Raw genomic sequence first — 17,771 nt, 5'->3', positions numbered from 1 at the left:
CCTCACCTCAAAGGGATAAAAAAAAAAATTAGAGGTAATTAATCTTTACATTCACAATATCTCTCCAATTCAGAAAGAGGCTCTTGAACTAGGTTTGTCTTTTGCTCCCTGTAATAATGATTTTTTTTTTTACAGACCTGAAGGACCTGCATTTATTTTTAAGAAAATTGATTCTCAAAATCTTTACTCCAGGACATCTACTGAATAGGATTTGAACAGTACCACTGAACAAGAGGCGATCAACATCCTGGAGGAACTTGATAAAACTGGCTTCTACTCTGTGGGTTTTTTGCCTTCCCCAGGATCAACAATGCAGAACAGCTGCACTAAAAATAGGCTGAACTAGATGGACATAAGGTCTTCCTTCAGCCTTCAAAGCTATGTTACTATGATACTGAATCTGAATCAAATATTGCAGGTATTTCTCCACCCCCTATTTTATCCAGATCTACCACATTCCCTCCTTTGTCTCTGTGCCCACAGGATGAAATATTTACTAAACTTGTGACAAATGACTTAAAAACTTTGAGCAAATATAAAAAGAAAGACAACATGACTAATCAACAACCTAGGGCCCTTGATTAATTATTGCCAGTGCTAAAAATAAGTATGCACGAAGATGATTAATCACAAAAACATAATAAAAAGTAATCATCTTAGTGCATACTTATGGTATTTTAGCACTGGCAATATATTGCACTTATTTTTATTCTAATGAGTAGGATATCTCTTACATATAGGAGATTTTATCACGTGTTAATCTTTTATGATCACTGCTTGGATTACACATATTGATTGATGAATACTATGATTATATAGAGATATACTCTTTCACTTCTGGGTTGTGTATATATACATAGAAAATAGCTGATAGAGTAATGTTTTTTTTCCGTGCCCCCTGCATACACATTGTGTTTTTATATTTTTTCCTTATATTTTTTTTTATGAAAACAAGAATAAAATCTCTTTTTGCAACATCTTGTCTTTTTTCCTTTTTATTGATATTGTATGTCATAAGATCTTTATTTGGGGTATATTGAATAAAATAATTTTTTCATCAGTACTTTGAATGTCTTTTTGTTTGCGCTATATTGTATTATAGATATTCGGAGTATATATACTTTTTAGTATACTATTGGTATCTCTTTTCCATATACTGTAGGTGTCCTATATAAAACTATGGCCTCATTGGTAACATTCATAAATGGTAGTCACTGCTTTTAGTTTTTCAAGGAGTTAATGTTCAGATAATAAAAAGGAATATACCTTGCCAAAATGGTATCTTACAGTATACCTTGTGCTGGGCTTGAGAGTTAGTGAATAAGACTGGGATTCTCACTATGGTAAGTGTTCTGTGGCCTCTTGCGTTCGGCACTGGACATAACACAGATACCATTTTTTCCCCAGATATCTTTTTAAAGTAAGGCAAGGTTCACATTCATACAGAACATACCATACCACACAATAAAGAGATCAGGATAGACCATCAGCTAAAAAACTGTTTTATATAAAACGTAATACTTTTTTTTTCCCCAGAGAGTATAATTCAGAATGTCTGTGCATACTAACATATCTCCATCATATGACGTAATCTCAAATATCCAACTTTATTTCTATCTCCCCCATTTCAGCAATCTGGACTTCATTTTGTGAGGTCCTTATTTGATCATAAAATAAATATGATTATGAAAACAAGCTTAAAAATATAAAAAATGAAAAGATCGTATTCAACAGATTGTTTATACAGAAAATGATTGGTTTCCTAATCTTTCAAGCGCTTGCTTGTTGCCCATACAGTATTTACAACAGATATGGGCTCTGGTGAAAGTACACCAATGCCTGTAGATACCATATTCATCCTTGTAATTATTCCAGTCTTAGGCATATTGTTCCAATTGTTTTCTTAATTTAAAAATATGCACTTTAATTATTGAACTAAAAATTAAGACTGAAGGATAGTCATGATTATTTATTTTGGACAGATGTAGCTGGGTGGTTTTGAGATGATTCAGCCAATCTTTTAAGTTTACCTTCAATCTTGGAGAAATATATGGTAAACCTCATGTTACAACTGAGTTGTACTGACAAACCTAGCTCTGTTACATTTGTATGTACAACTTTGTAGGAGCCTTTACTGCATTGTGCAATGAATGTGAGGACAACCAAACACTACTGACAATATGCAATCTCCGATCTATTAATTACATTGTATAATGGCAACAGGACAAGCTCTCCTTATAATCCTCAGCACTACTATTACTTTACAAATATAAGAAGGTCCACATTAGTTTAGAAGTCCATCGGGGTTGTTCCTGAGATAGATGAATGTAAGGCTTAGTCGTCTTGTCAGTCTGCTGTCAGTATCTCATTCAGTTGGGGTTCCACTGATGGCACAAAAGACATGCAAGGAATTCTGCATCCATGACGAGTGCATGGTATCTTCCTGGTAAATCTGCAGGAAACAGAGCACACAACACAGTTAAAATGATCCCAGGTATTTCCATCTAACCTGCAGGCAACAAAACTAAATTTACCTTCAAAGCTTTCCAGATGTAGCATTGGAAGAGGAAAGAAAAAAAATTACTTTTCATTTTCTATTATTATACATAAACAGTAATGATTAGGCATTGTCTTCCAGAAAGGAAGAGGCTGAAAGGAAGTCACAGCATTTACTTGCAAAGTACTATTTTCATACACAAATTCTAGGCACAGTATTTGGCCATGTACAGTAAATCATCACAGTAAGATTTTCCTCATTATCCCAATACATGAAAATGAAGCAACACTGCAAATGATCTTGATTTGTGCAGTAGACCTATTATCAAGTTGAGGTGATCATTCCTTGTTCAGCTCAAAGCTGACTGTTTCATGACGTTGTAATACATTCCCGTTTTGCATTGATTTAAAGGGAACCTGTCAGCAGGATTGTGCACAGTAACCTACAGACAGTGTCAGGTTGGTGCTGTTACACTGATTAAAATGATACCTTGGTTGATTAAATCCATCTTGTGGTTGTTGTTTAATCTTTATTTTCAGGTTTAAGTTAATGCTATGCTCGTACTCCGGGGCAGCCTGTGGGGGGAGGGGGGTCTTCATGTGGTGCTCTTTTTAGGTATTCAGCTGTATGGCTTCTGACAGGTCACTGATCCCTCAAAAACCTGTCCACTAGTTGACATAATTAATATTATATACATATACAGCTCTGGCAAAAATTGAGACCAGTGCACAGTTTTATAAAAATCAGCTTCTCTACATGTCTGACAGCCATTCCATTCCAATGTCAGTTGAATTCCAACCAGAGTACACCTCATTCTACTTACTGTGCTTCTGATTAGGTGATCACCTGAACCAAATCTTATTTAACGAAGGAAAGTTTAAAAAAAAACCATGCTGTGGTGTTCACAATCCTCTTGCAATAGGACAAGCTGGATGGCAAAACAAGTGCTAGTAATATCCCAAAAGTAATACGAATGAAAAAATAACTTTTAACCATGCCAAAGGAGTTGAAAAGAAAAGACTTGAGTGAGGAAAAGAAGGGCTCAATTCTGGCTTTACTAGCAGAGGGATACAGTGAGCATCATGTTGCCTCCATCCCTAAAATTTCTAAGACGGCAGTCCATTACAACAAGGTCAAACAGCAGACATTGGGGACAACAAAGCTACAGACTGGCAGGGGGCGAAAACGACTCTCCACTGACCAGGATGACTGTCATCTTATTCAAATGTCACTAAGCAACTGCAGGATGACATCAAGTGACCTACATAAGGAATGGCAAATGGCGGCTGTGTGGAACCCCAGGAGTCGGTTTGCCACAGTGGCATTGCCTGCCTCACAGGGAGGAATGTCATGCCTGGAAGCAAGGAGGGGTCCCCTTACCAGATGTCAGAATTCGAGCAGAACCTGGGGAGTGGAGCTGTGATTAAACTTGCCCCAGAGCTGAGCGCTAGGAACTGGATAACGGAGTCCATGGTTGCACGGGTACTGAAGTCCGGCAGCTAAATCCATAGGGCAGGGGACTGCAGGTCTCCTGGCCCTATCTAATACCAGGCGGCACAGCAGCATACCGGAGCCTGGAGCCTTAGCTGCCTGCCATGCGGGCAACGGTTTGTTTTTAAAACAGAGAGAGACCGTTAGCAGCAGGAAGATGAGCTGTTAGACAGCGAGGAAAAAGGGAGGACAGCGTAGATGGAAGGGCTCCGTACCTACCTGGCCAGGTATATCCAAAATTGCTTTCAGGCTGCCCGGCTCTCTATCACGATCTGTTACCATTACCCCAGTCTGTACTATCAAACATCAAGTAAAGGAAAAGAAAACTACAGTCCTTGTGTCCTCCAGTGATCTCTTGCGCCCTGAGTCCTGCACCACAAGGTACACGAAGCATGACATAAATGGAACCGGTAGCCCTGGCGCCCAGCTCCACCTGTGGGGAGCAGAACCATCCCAGCTGCGTCACCATCAGTCCCAGCGGTCTCCTTTAGCAGTGTCAGCCAACCGTTGCCGAACACCACAGGTGGCGTCACGTTAAAACCCATATTATATATATATATTCCCCATTTTACGGCACAGCCACGGAGTAGGGTCACGGCCCCGTGACTTCCCCCAAAGAACTGTCTGACCTGGTTCAGAGTACCCCACGGCCCTGGTGGGCGTGTCAGCTGGGGTGATGTGCACGGCAAGAACAGTTTGTAACAGGCTCCTAGAGGCAGGGCTCAAGTCATGTAAAGCTAGAAAAAAGCCTTTCATCAATGAGAAGCAAAGGAGAGCCTGGCTGAAGTTTGACAAAGACCATAAGGATTGGACCATAAAGGACTGAAGTAAGGTAATCTTCTCTGATGAGTCTAATTTTCACCTTTGCCCAACACCTGGTTGTCTAATGGTTAAATAGGAGACCTGTAGAGGTGTACAAGCCAAAGTGTCTTGCACCCACTGCGAAATTTGGTGGAGGATCGGTGATGATCTGGGAATGCTTCAGCAAAGCTGGAATTTTGGCAGGTTAATCTTTGTGAAGGACGTATGAATCAAGCCACATACAAGGTTATCCTGGAAAAACACTTGATTCCTTCTGCTCAGGCAATGTTCCCCAAGTCTGAGGACTGTTTTTTCCATCAGGACAATGCGCCATGCCACACAGCAAGGTCAATCAATGTGTAGATGAATGACCAGAGCTGTATATATAATATCTTGGAAAAAAAAACCTTCAGTATGATCGCATGTGTAATGAATTATATACACATTTGTTTGATGTTATCCTGAAGTTCCTAAAACGAAAAAAACAAACTCTGTTTTTGAAAATGGACCTGGCCACGCCTGCGCAGTAGCAGCTATCAGTGGTCGTATAGCTGCTACTGTGTCGGTGGTGCCATCTTGCTAGAGAAAAACAGCTATTGGCAGTTGCCGTTAGCTAGTATGGCACAGGCTGCGCCATCTTGCTAGGGAAAAAAAAAATTTCCTCTTCTAAGATGGCAGCGCCTGGACAATAGCAGCTATTGCGCAGGCAGCGCCATCTTGGAGGAGGAATTTTTTTCTTTTTACCTAGCAAGATGGCGCCGCTGGCACCTACACAATAGTAGCTATCGGATTACCGATAGCTGCTACTGCGCAGGAGTGGCCTGCGCCAGTTTCAAACAGATTTTTTTTTAGGAACTTCAGGATTACATCAAACAAATGTGTGTTTCTAATTCATTACACATGCGATCATTCTGCAGCACAGGCGCCCCCACCGGCACCCGCCTGCAGAAGGGTTTTTTTCCTATATATACAGTATAATATTCATTATGTAAACTAGGGGGCAGGTCAGTGAGGGATCAGTGACCTGTCTGAAGCCATACAGATGAATACCTAAGCAGAGCACCACATGAAGACCCCCCACCCCACAGGCCGCCCCGCAGTACGAGCATATCATTAGCTCACTTAAAATAAAGATTAAACAACAACCACAAGACGGATTTCATCACTCCAAGGTATCATTTTAATCAGGATAACGGCACCGACATGGCACTGTAGGTTACTCAGCACAATCCTGCTGACAAGTTCCCTTTAAGTGGCGTACTATATTGTTATTTTTGTTTTCCTGGAAATTATAAAAATACTAAGTGGAAGGAAAATCTTCTACTCTTCTCTTATAGCCAATCCATTTGTTGCATCTGTAGTACAGGCACAACACCTGGTTTAGAAGAACTATGGGGGAGATCTTGGTATTACCACTGTAATATGAATGTTTAAGTGGGGCTTAGAAATTTTCTATACGAAAAAAGTGCAAAAACTAAATGCCAGGTAAAAGTTAAAATATAACTTAAACTGGTTATCCAGGACTGTATATTTTCTTACGATGGGCCTAAGAACTAACAGGAAGGTTGTTGCTAACTACTTGCCTGTTCTGACTGGCGCTGATCTCAGAGTGGTCACCAGGGCTGTGGAGTCAGAGTCGTGGAGTCGGAGTCGGTGATCATTTAGGTGGAGTCGGTATAAAATGGACCGACTCCTGAAATATATAATAAATTGGGTACAATAGTTCAATGCAGAATGTACTGAATATTTTTTCATAGGAATTTGGGAAAGTTATGAAATGTCCTATAAATGGCTGTTCTGTTTCTGATCTTAGGCTACATTCACACACAGCGTTTTTCCTGCGTTTTTTGGAGGATATGTTTTTCAGCTGCAAAAGCAGATCAGCTTTTTAAAAAACCGCATCACCTGAAAGGTTTTTGAGCTCATAGATAATGTTTTGAATAGCAAAAGCAGATTAGATTAACGCTACACAAACTGACATGCTCATTCAGCCCAAAAACGGATCCTCACAAAACATGTCTGAATGTCATATCTTGAAACCCATTGACTTTGCTGTTTGCTGGGATGCCCAGAGTCACTGCATTTTACTGCAAAAAACGGATCCGCAATAACGCTGTGTGTGAATCATGGCCATAGCCAGCGAGGGGCAGGGGGGGCAGCTGCCCCCCCCTAGAAGCAGGGGCACGCACCTATCAAAACTCACTTGTATGCTGCAGTGCTCCCGTCCTGCACCGGCTCCAGACTGCAGGGGGCAATCTCCCCTCCTCTGTCCTGTCTTCTGCCGTCTTCACCAGAGAGAGGAGGGGGAGGGGTGGCTGCCCTGCACAGGATCCGATTCCTGGGCCCCGAGCTGGAGAAAGTGAGAAAGTTGTGCACACACTGCAGCTGGCAATAAGAGATAGTCTGCAAGAGGGACATGCTGGAATTCTGATTGGAAAAGTGAGGAAATTGGTTTTTGCCGCCAGAACCCCTAAAATTGATTCCATCTGGGAAAGGGGCAATTGTCGATCAAGCCACTCGGTGGGGCAGCACTTATTTAATGATTGAGCAATTGCTTGAACTAAAACCGTTTCTTATAGATATGACGAACCCTCAGGTAACCCTAAATGAAGGTCAATGGACACAGGTGGCTGAATTGAAGGAATTGGTTAATCACCCATTTACCATGACTAAAAAATTACAAGCTGAGGATTTAACTCCTGGCATTTTCATAAGGGAGTGGAAGCACTTGCTATTTTGCTTGTCCCAAAGAGGAGGTTTAATCACAGATGGCATTTCTGCTTCAATAAAAGAGAGATACAGCTATTGGAAAATAAAATTTTTCTGGTAGCTGTTTATGTGGACCCAAGTCATCGTATACTGCTTGATGATCAACAGCTTACTAAAGGAAAAGAAGCTCTGACTGAGGTAGCAGTTAGGATGAGTGGCCTACAGGAGGACTGCCAGGCGCAAGAGGACTTGGGTCCTGACAGTGCTACTGCTGCCATATCTTCATCCTCATCAGATGAGGAGTTTGACTTTGACAAGTATTTGGATGACATGGAGCAGGCAAAGCGTTGCGGCAAGGAAAAAGATTTCACTCCGACTCCTATAGCAAGCAGATTGACCATATTTCAGCAAAATGTTTCACTTGTTCTCAAAGAAATAGAAGAATTCAACCGTTCATCAAAACTGACTGTGCATGAGGCAATTCCTTTATACCCTGAAATTGTTAGAGATGTTGCCCATGTGGTTACGGCTTTACCTCCAACCCAAGTTAGTGTAGGGAGGTTGTTCTCTAGCCTTAAATTAGGTCAGATTTGAGGTCATCTGTGAAGGAGGATCTGATGGAGGCAATTCTAATTCTTAGAACAAATTCATAGACTGCACAAATGTAATTTAGTATGTTTTTGTTGAAAACTGTTTTTTGCCACTTACATAGTTTATTACATAGTGTTATACATATATATATATATTTACATACTGTATATATATATATATATATATATATATATATATATATATATATATTGTATTACATATTTACAATTTATTACAGTTTTTTGTGTTCTAAAGTTGTATTCCAATAAATATATATTATGTTCTATCTAAATATCTTGATTATTGTATCATAAAAATAATGTCTCATGTTCACATTGTACTACAATAAATTTTTCACTTAAATATAAGCAATATATGTGGGAGTCGGAGTCGGTGTAAGGGAAATTGAGGAGTCGGAGTCGCAGATTTGGCTTACCGACTCCACAGCCTTGGTCACAACGCGTTTCTGCCAGGGATTTAGCGACTTCCTCTGATGTCATATCGGCAGATTAGTAGCTTCTCTTCTGCTTTGTTGACAGTGTGTGACTGCCAACGTCATGCTGATTGACATACAGAGTTAAGGAGGTTTTACACATAGCGATATCGCTAGCAATATCGCTATAACGTCACCGATTTTGTGACGTTATAGCGATATTGCTAGCGATATCGCTATGTGTGATACTTACCTCTGACCGGCTCCCCCGCTGTCCATCACTGATCGCGCGAGATCAGCCGGCTCCATTTCTCGTCGGGCGCTTCCTGCTGGGCTTCCTGTTGCGCCGACGAGCGACGTGTGGAGGCGGGCGGGAGGACATCAGGATCGCTGTGTCTGAAAGGTAAGTATCGTCCGCTGTATTGCTGCTGCATCGCTGTGAGATCTGCCTGTGTGGCAGCTCACTAGCGACCGTTTAGCGATGCACTAGCGATCCTGACTGGGTCGTATCGTGGTCGGGATCGCTGGTGCATCGCTAAATGTAAAAGGGCCTTTAGTCACACCCCGTCGACAGCGGCCCAGAAGTAGAAGACCTGCTCTGTTGATGTTGAGCAACTGAATTGCTGGGAGGAGTGGTCGGTGACTTAAAACTTGGTCCTGGACAACCCCTTTAAGGAAAAAAGGCATCAGTCAGAATGGTTTTAAGCTCGGCTGGGCAGCTAGCTTCCCCAAAAATCAAGGCTTTGTGGGAATCTGCTGATATTGCAGGGCAGCCATAATGTAATAATCTGTCAGTCTCAGGTGAATCCATAAAGTAAAGAGGTTTTCTTGAATTTTTCTTCCCCCTTTCCCACCAGTTCCTTCTACATACAATATTATAAAAAACAACTGTCATCTCCCATCTCTGTAATGTAAAAATTCATCTTTACTGAATACGGAATCTTGATCAGTCCAAGAGGAGAAAAGCATATATTACAATGTCTTATTTTCATGTGTAATATTGCGTTATGGCAAAAATTAAAACGACAATTATTATTTATGTGTCTATGCAGGCATAATGACTCCTCTGTATATATCATGGGACATGTTTTTATCACCTTAGGATAGTGTTATCTAAGGATCAGTTTTCTGTCACTTCACTTGCAATGGAACTGACATGATTACAGTGTTAGGTGCTGGATAATATGAATTATGAAATTATGAAATAAATAGTAGTAAAAGGGGAAAAAAACAGTAAAAGTTTCGGGACAATTTATTATCAAAATCCAACATTGCTGTTCCAGCAAAGCCTTAAAACTTGAATTTTTCTAGGATTAAGTCCAGAAGTTACTAATCTTAGATGGATATACAAAATAACAGAATGGAAAAGTGTTACACATGTAATTGGCTCACAAGTAGTGTTGAGCATTCCGATACCGCAAGTATCGGGTATCGGCCGATACTTGCTGTATCGGAATTCCGATACCGACTTCCGATATTTTTTCAATATCGGAATTCGGCATCGGAATCGGAAGTTCAGTTGATTGACGGCCTGACGTCATCATGATGCGCGGTGTGTGCGCATCATGATGCGCCGTCATTTCGGGCCTTCCGGGGGTCTCTGCCGGCCTGCCGGGGGGCTGTGCCGGCCTGCCGGGGGGCTGTGTGGACTGCCCGGGGTCTGTACCGGCCTGCCGGGGGGCTGTGCCGGCCTGCCGGTGGTCTGTGCACCCTGTGGGGGTCTGTACCGGCCTGCCGGGGGGCTGTGCCGGCCTGCCGGGGGGCTGTGCTGATGTCCGGGGGTCTGTGCAAGCATCGTCCGATGGGACTACAAGTCCCATCGGGCGATGCCTGCTACCATGACAGTGATTGACACATTAGCCAATGATGGGACAGTAGTAGTCCCATCATCCGGCTAATGTGTTAAATGTTAAAAAAAAAAAAAAAAAAAATACTACATACATACTACATGCATGCTACATACATGCTACATGCTACATACATACTACATATATACTACATACATACTACATACATACTACATGCATGCTACATATATACTACATACATACTACATACATGCTACATACATGCTGCATGCTACATACATACTACATACATACTACATGCATGCTACATACATACTACATGCTACATACATACCACATATATACTACATACATACAATACATTCATACAATACATACATAGACATACAGTACATATAACATAGAGTAACATACTTACCAATACTTGTCACATTGTTCCCCGAAGCCATTGTCTTTTCCGGGATAAATATTAACATAACAAACCACAAAAATACTCACCCACGATTCGAAGCAGTCCACGAGTGTGTCCCACGACGATCTTGGGTAGAGAACTGCAGCATCAGATGATGCTGCCGTTCTCTACGGGCTGCAGGAATCCAATGACGGAAGGTAGGTATCCTTCCGCACTGTATTCCTCCGCCACTTAAAAAAAAAAAGTCCCTAGTCTCACTTTATGCCATTGCTGTGTGGGAAATTCCCACACAGCAATGGCATAAAGTGAGACTAGGGACTTTTTTTTTTAAGTGGCGGAGGAATACAGTGCGGAAGGATACCTACCTTCCGTCATTGGATTCCTGCAGCCCGTAGAGAACGGCAGCATCATCTGATGCTGCAGTTCTCTACCCAAGATCGTCGTGGGACACACTCGTGGACTGCTTCGGATCGTGGGTGAGTATTTTTGTGGTTTGTTATGTTAATATTTATCCCGGAAAAGACAATGGCTTCGGGGAACAATGTGACAAGTATTGGTAAGTATGTTACTCTATGTTATATGTACTGTATGTCTATGTATGTATTGTATGAATGTATTGTATGTATGTAGTATATATGTGGTATGTATGTAGCATGTAGTATGTATGTAGCATGCATGTAGTATATATGTAGTATGTATGTAGCATGCATGTAGCATGCATGTAGTATGTATGTAGTATATATGTAGTATGTATGTAGCATGTATGTAGTATGTATGTAGCATGCATGTAGCATGCAGTATGTATGTAGCATGCATGTAGTATATATGTAGTATGTATGTAGCATGTAGTATGTAGCATGCATGTAGTATATATGTAGCATGCATGTAGTATGTATGTAGTATGTATGTAGTATGTATGTAGCATGTATGTAGTATGTATGTAGCATGTATGTAGTATGTATGTAGCATGCATGTAGCATGCAGTATGTATGTAGCATGCATGTAGTATATATGTAGTATGTATGTAGCATGCATGTAGCATGTAGTATGTATGTAGCATGCATGTAGTATATATGTAGTATGTATGTAGCATGCATGTAGCATGCATGTAGTATGTATGTAGCATGTATGTAGTATGTATGTAGCATGCATGTAGCATGCAGTATGTATGTAGCATGCATGTAGTATATGTAGTATGTATGTAGCATGCATGTAGCATGCATGTAGTATGTATGTAGCATGTATGTAGTATGTATGTAGCATGCATGTAGCATGCAGTATGTATGTAGCATGCATGTAGTATATATGTAGTATGTATGTAGCATGTAGTATGTAGCATGCATGTAGTATATATGTAGCATGCATGTAGTATGTATGTAGTATGTATGTAGCATGTATGTAGTATGTATGTAGCATGCATGTAGCATGCAGTATGTATGTAGCATGCATGTAGTATATATGTAGCATGCATGTAGTATGTATGTAGTATGTATGTAGTATGTATGTAGCATGTATGTAGTATGTATGTAGCATGCATGTAGCATGCAGTATGTATGTAGCATGCATGTAGTATATATGTAGTATGTATGTAGCATGTAGTATGTAGCATGCATGTAGTATATATGTAGTATGTAGTATGTATGTAGCATGCAGTATGTATGTAGCATGCATGTAGTATATATGTAGTATGTATGTTGCATGTAGTATTTATGTAGTATGAATGTAGCATGTATGTAGTATGTTGTATGTATGTAGCATGTAATTTTTTTTTTTTTTTTACATTCAACACATTAGCCGGATGATGGGACTACTACTGTCCCATCATTGGCTAATGTGTCAATCACTGTCATGGTAGCAGGCATCGCCCGATGGGACTTGTAGTCCCATCGGACGATGCCTGCACAGACCCCCGGAGCCTGCACAGACCACCGGCAGGCCGGCACAGCCCCCCGGCAGGCCGGCACAGCCCCCCGGAGCCTGCACAGCCCCCCGGCAGGCCGGCACAGCCCCCCGGCAGGCCGGCACAGCCCCCCGGAGCCTGCACAGACCACCGGCAGGCCGGCACAGACCACCGGAGCCTGCACAGACCCCCTGGCAGGCCGGCACAGCCCCCCGAAAGGCCCGTACAGACCCCAGAGAGGCTGTACAAGGGCAGGAAAGGGTTTTTCTTATTCCGATACCGGAAGTCCCATAGACTTGAATGGGACTTCCGGTATCGGAATCGGCGATACCGATACTTTTTTTAAAGATCGGCCGATACCATCCGATACGATACTTTGAAGTATCGGACGGTATCGCTCAACTCTACTCACAAGTAATCAAACAGTAACAGAAGAGACTTGGCAGTGCTAGAGAAAAAGAAATTACTATACTCTGCTGTTGCAGCATTTCCGATTTTATGTAAATACAGCTTAAAACGGATCACACAATAGATTTCACAATAAACACTGCACAGATTATAAAATGAGTATCTCTGATATGATGAAATACATTTTTAAAATTGTCAGAATGGCTGTATAATCCTTTTCTGAAAGCCTAAATCCAGCAATAGAAGCGAGTTTTGCTCATGAACACACTTGAATTCATGAGGTGTATCAATCTCCACTCAACTAGTCTGATTGACAGCTTCTTGGTATCCCTCCTCACTGCTGGTGCTGAAAACTTACACTGCTCAGTACAGCTATTTAGGTCTGAGGGGTCTACTGAATATAATAAGTCATTAGCCCCATGGACCCCTGAAGATGCCAGAAAACTGGTGAAACACGTTTCGGAGCTGTTGTATGGTGTCCTGGAGTTTTAAAAGCAGTAGTATAAATACTACTAACAGCAAGCTACCCAGTAAATCAGCAGCTAGGAAGAATGAATTAAGAAATCAATTAATAATTGACTCTCTGACTATAAAAAGAGTTTAGTGTATACAGGAATCAGTCAGTGAAACCATGAATGGATAACAAATTCATATATTAAAAATAAGTGAACACAACTTTGTGATTCTAATCGTACACTGTATTTTCACTGACCAAAACTTTTACTATATTTATTTTAAAAATAAGTTTTATACATTGTTTATTTAAAGGAGAAATTTGATGCCAGGAGGTTAATACTGAGCTAAATATCAGTTTAGAAATTAAGCTGTTCTGGATGATTGTCTAATTTAGATACAGAGATAGTAAATCTCAGCTGTGAAAAGTATTTTATCTTGACAGGGTTTCCTGTGGGTGTGACATTTACCAAAACAGCTGAAATGAAAAATGAAGTAGCTTTGCAAACAGCCTTATTTTTGTCTATAGTTTTTACACAGACCTATGTGTTTCCATGGGTACAGACTACAAAAAAAACTCCGCACAGATGGATCCTGATAGTTACAGTGGTTTGAAAAACTATTCACCCCCTTGGCTTTTTACCTATTTTGTTACATTACAACTTCGTTTAAAATATTTTTGTAATCCCAAGTGAGGTGAGGAACATATAGGCATAAATTAAATTTATGGGATCAAAGAACTAAAAATTGGCATGATCATATGTATTTGCCTCTTTTGCGATGAAGCTCCTAAAAATTTCTCATGCAAGCAATTACCTTCATAAGTCACATACTTAGTGAAAGAAAGTCCACCTGTGTGCAATCCAAGTGTCACATGGGCTGTCAATATATACACAACTTTTCTGAAAGGCCACAAAGGTTGCAACACTATTAAACAAGAGGCACCAATAACGAAACAACACACAAAGACCAAGGAGATCTCCAAACAAGTCAGAGACAAAGCTGTGGAGAAGTTCAAGTCAGGAAAAAAATATCCCAATCGTTAATGATCCCCCGGAGCACCATCAAATCTATTATCATCAAATGAAAAGAACATGGTTCCACAAGAAACCTGCCAAGAAAGGTTAAGGAAGGCATTAATCAGAGAGGCAGCACATAGACCAAAGTTAACCCTGGATGAGCTGCAGAGTTTCCAATCAGAGACTGGAGTATCTATCCATACGACCACAATAAGCCGTAAACTCCATAGATGTGGCCTTTATGGAAGAGAGGGCGAAAAAAGCCTTTACTTATACACAAAAATTGTAAGACTTGTTTTGAGTTTGCTAAAATACATGTAGGAGACTCCCCAAATGTATGGAGGAAGGTGCTGTGGTCAGATGAGACCAAAATTGAACTTTTGTGCCACCAGGGTAAACACTATGTCTGATGCCAAACCAACACAGCTCATCACCCCAAGAACACCATTCCCACAGTGAAGCATGGTGGTGGCAGCACCATGGGGAATGTGGGGATGTTTTTCAGCAGCAGGGACAGGGAAAATAATCCGAATCGAGGGAAAACGGATAGTGCGAAATTCAGGGATATTCTTGAGCAAAACCAGTTTCAGTCTGTCAGTGATTTGAAACCAGACCTTAATCCATTTGAGAATTTCTGGTCAGACTTGAAGATTGCTGTTCACCAGAGGAAACCATCTAACTTGAAGGAGATTGAGCAGTTTTGCCTCGAGGAATGGGAAAAACTCTCAGTGGCAAGATACTTATCCAAAGCAAGACGTCACAGATAATGTTTGCTGTTTTATTCCCACTACATCCCCAAGTATTATTATGTTTTTGTTTTTTCTGGAAAACTGCCATACAATTCCAGAGATATGGGCCATTTTTATTTAGTGTGTCCAATATACCACAAGGCAGAATAAAAGCAAGTCACCAGAGAATTTTATGAACAACTATCCCTTTGGTAAAGACCCGTTTAACCTTCATTTTAGATGCACTACAGCAGTAAACAATGTTTTTTGGGTGAACATTCTTTTTGGTGCATTCACACAACACAATTAATCGTGATTGATCATTTTTAAGGATGCTTATTCCCGATATTCATACAGTGTAAACAGTCTGCCAATCACCCAATGAGCAAAATTCATCTGGTGAAATAATCTTATGGCGTACCGAAAAGATCATCTTTCCGACTGCACTTCATCCTGTGTAAACAGAACATCTGCTGCTGAGAATGAAAGGAGCCTTGTATGCAGATAATAGCTGATTTGATTATGCAGTGTGCATCTGAAGCTGAGTCTCTACCTGTCTAAACAGACTATTAAATGACCACCGACTTGCAAACATGTTGTGATTCGGCACTTTTATTTGCGTTGAAACATGAGATGAGAGCAGTAAGGCTGAGTTCACACGTGGCGTTTTTTTCGCGTTTCCGCGGCGGTTTTAACCGCGCGATTTTGCCGCGAAAACGCGAAAAATAAGCATCCCATGCATTCCTATGGGATTCCGCAATGCTGTGCTAATGCTGTGGTTTTTACCGCGGCGGAATCGCTTCGCGGTAAAAGCCGCAGCATGCTCATTAATTTGCGGAATCGTGGCGATCCCGCACCCATAGGAGTGCATTGTTCCGCTTACTTCCCGCATGTGGCTGTGCCCACCATGCGAAAAGTAAGCAGAACAGTTGCGGATGGTACCCACGGTCCGGAGGAGAGGAGACTGTCCTCCGGGCTTTGGGTACCATATCCCTGTAAAAAATAGAATTTAAAATAAAAAATATTGTTATTCTCACCTTCCGGCGTCCCGCGCAGTATTCCCGCTTCTCTCCACGCTCCCGGTCCCAGTAATCCTTTGCGAAAATGCCCGCGATGGCGTCCGTTCTCGCGGGATCGCGAAGTCTCGCGGTCATTCGCGCGACGTCATCGCGAATTACCGCGAGACATCGCGATCCCACGAGAACAGACGCCATCGCGGGCATTTTCGCAAAGGATTACTGGGAACGCCTGCGTGGGACGTCGGAAGGTAAGAATAACACCATTTTTTATTTTTTTTTACATTCTATCTTTTACTACTGATGCTGCATAGGCGGCCTCAGTAGTAAAAAGTTGGTCACACTTGTCAAACACTATGTTTGACGAGTGTGACCAACCTGTCAATCAGTTCTCCAAGCGATGCTACAGATCGCTTGGAAAACGCAGCATTTTGCAAGCTAATTCCGCTTGCAAAATGCTAGTTTTTCCACGGGAAAATCGCGGGAATTTAAAATGCGATTTTCCCGCGGAATGGAATTCCGGAATTCTCGCGGTAATTTCCGCGAGAGTTCCGGTACGTGTGAACTTAGCCTAAAGATGGGGATCCTGCTGTGAGCTAATGGAAAGGCCAGCGAGCTACTCTAAAGGGGGCTTTACACATAGTGATATCGCTAAAGCGTCACCGATTTTGTGACGCAGCAGCGATATTGCTAGCGATATCGCTACATGTGATACTTGCCTCCGACCGGCTCCCCCACTGGCTCCTCCGCTGGCTATTGCTGATCGTGCAAGATCGGCCTGCTCCATTTCTCGTCGTCGGCTTCCTGCTGGTGCCGATGAGCAAGCCATGGACGCAGACAGAAGACGGACACCCCGCGTCTGAAAGGTAAGTGCGACCGCTGACCGCTGCTGCATCGCTAGTGAGATCTGCCTGTTTGGCAGCTCACTAGCGACCATTTAGCGATGCACCAGCAATCCTGACCAGGTTGTATCGTGGTCGGGATCGCTGGTGCATCGCTAAATGTAACGGGGCCTTAACTTGGCTGGGATATTTCAATACAAACTGGGGCAAAAAAAACTGAATCTTTGGGACCCAGTATCTCCACAAAATACATTGACGCAGAATGCATTAGGATATGTACCTGCTCATGGATAATGTCAGAAAGCTCTTTCACCATTTCCCTGAAGTTTGTTTTCAGCCCCTCATGGTATTCAACCTGATCTTCTTTTATGAGCCGTTCATTCAGGTCCAGAGCTGTGGCACACACTTGGATAAACAGTCTATATAGATAAGAATACAGAGAACAGGTTATGGTATTTATCTGACAGGGTAGATGCATTTAATCTGGATCAGAATCACATTTAATAATCCAAAAAGAGATATTCCAAGTCCTACTATATTAAAAATATATATAGCTTTATTAATATATAAAACATGATTACATAAAAAATACCATAAAAACAATGTATACAAGAAATATATTTAAAAAAACTTAATTAAAAAAATATACATAAAAACAAATAA

At 41.5% G+C, this 17,771-nt stretch overlaps 1 protein-coding gene across 4 annotated transcripts in view; it reads right to left on the bottom strand.

The window, feature by feature from the left end:
* Positions 1-1,481: 1,481 nt before the first annotated feature.
* Positions 1,482-17,771, bottom strand: part of DOCK11 (dedicator of cytokinesis 11) — a 481,846-nt gene continuing 465,556 nt past the window's right edge. For all 4 annotated transcript variants that reach the window (XM_073543480.1, XM_073543481.1, XM_073543483.1 and 1 more), the window contains 2 exons: positions 17,389-17,527; positions 1,482-2,452 (listed from right to left, as the gene is read on the bottom strand). In XM_073543480.1, coding sequence (XP_073399581.1) covers positions 2,366-2,452; positions 17,389-17,527 — 226 coding nt within the window. In that variant the 3' untranslated portion in view covers positions 1,482-2,365. The remainder of the gene's footprint in view (positions 2,453-17,388; positions 17,528-17,771) is intronic.

This window comes from Dendrobates tinctorius, unplaced genomic scaffold (assembly GCF_039654945.1).
Source record: "Dendrobates tinctorius isolate UK_male_01 unplaced genomic scaffold, ASM3965494v1 ptg000133l, whole genome shotgun sequence".
Lineage (NCBI taxonomy): Eukaryota > Metazoa > Chordata > Amphibia > Anura > Dendrobatidae > Dendrobates > Dendrobates tinctorius.
This window is presented reverse-complemented; position numbering and strand designations above follow the sequence as displayed.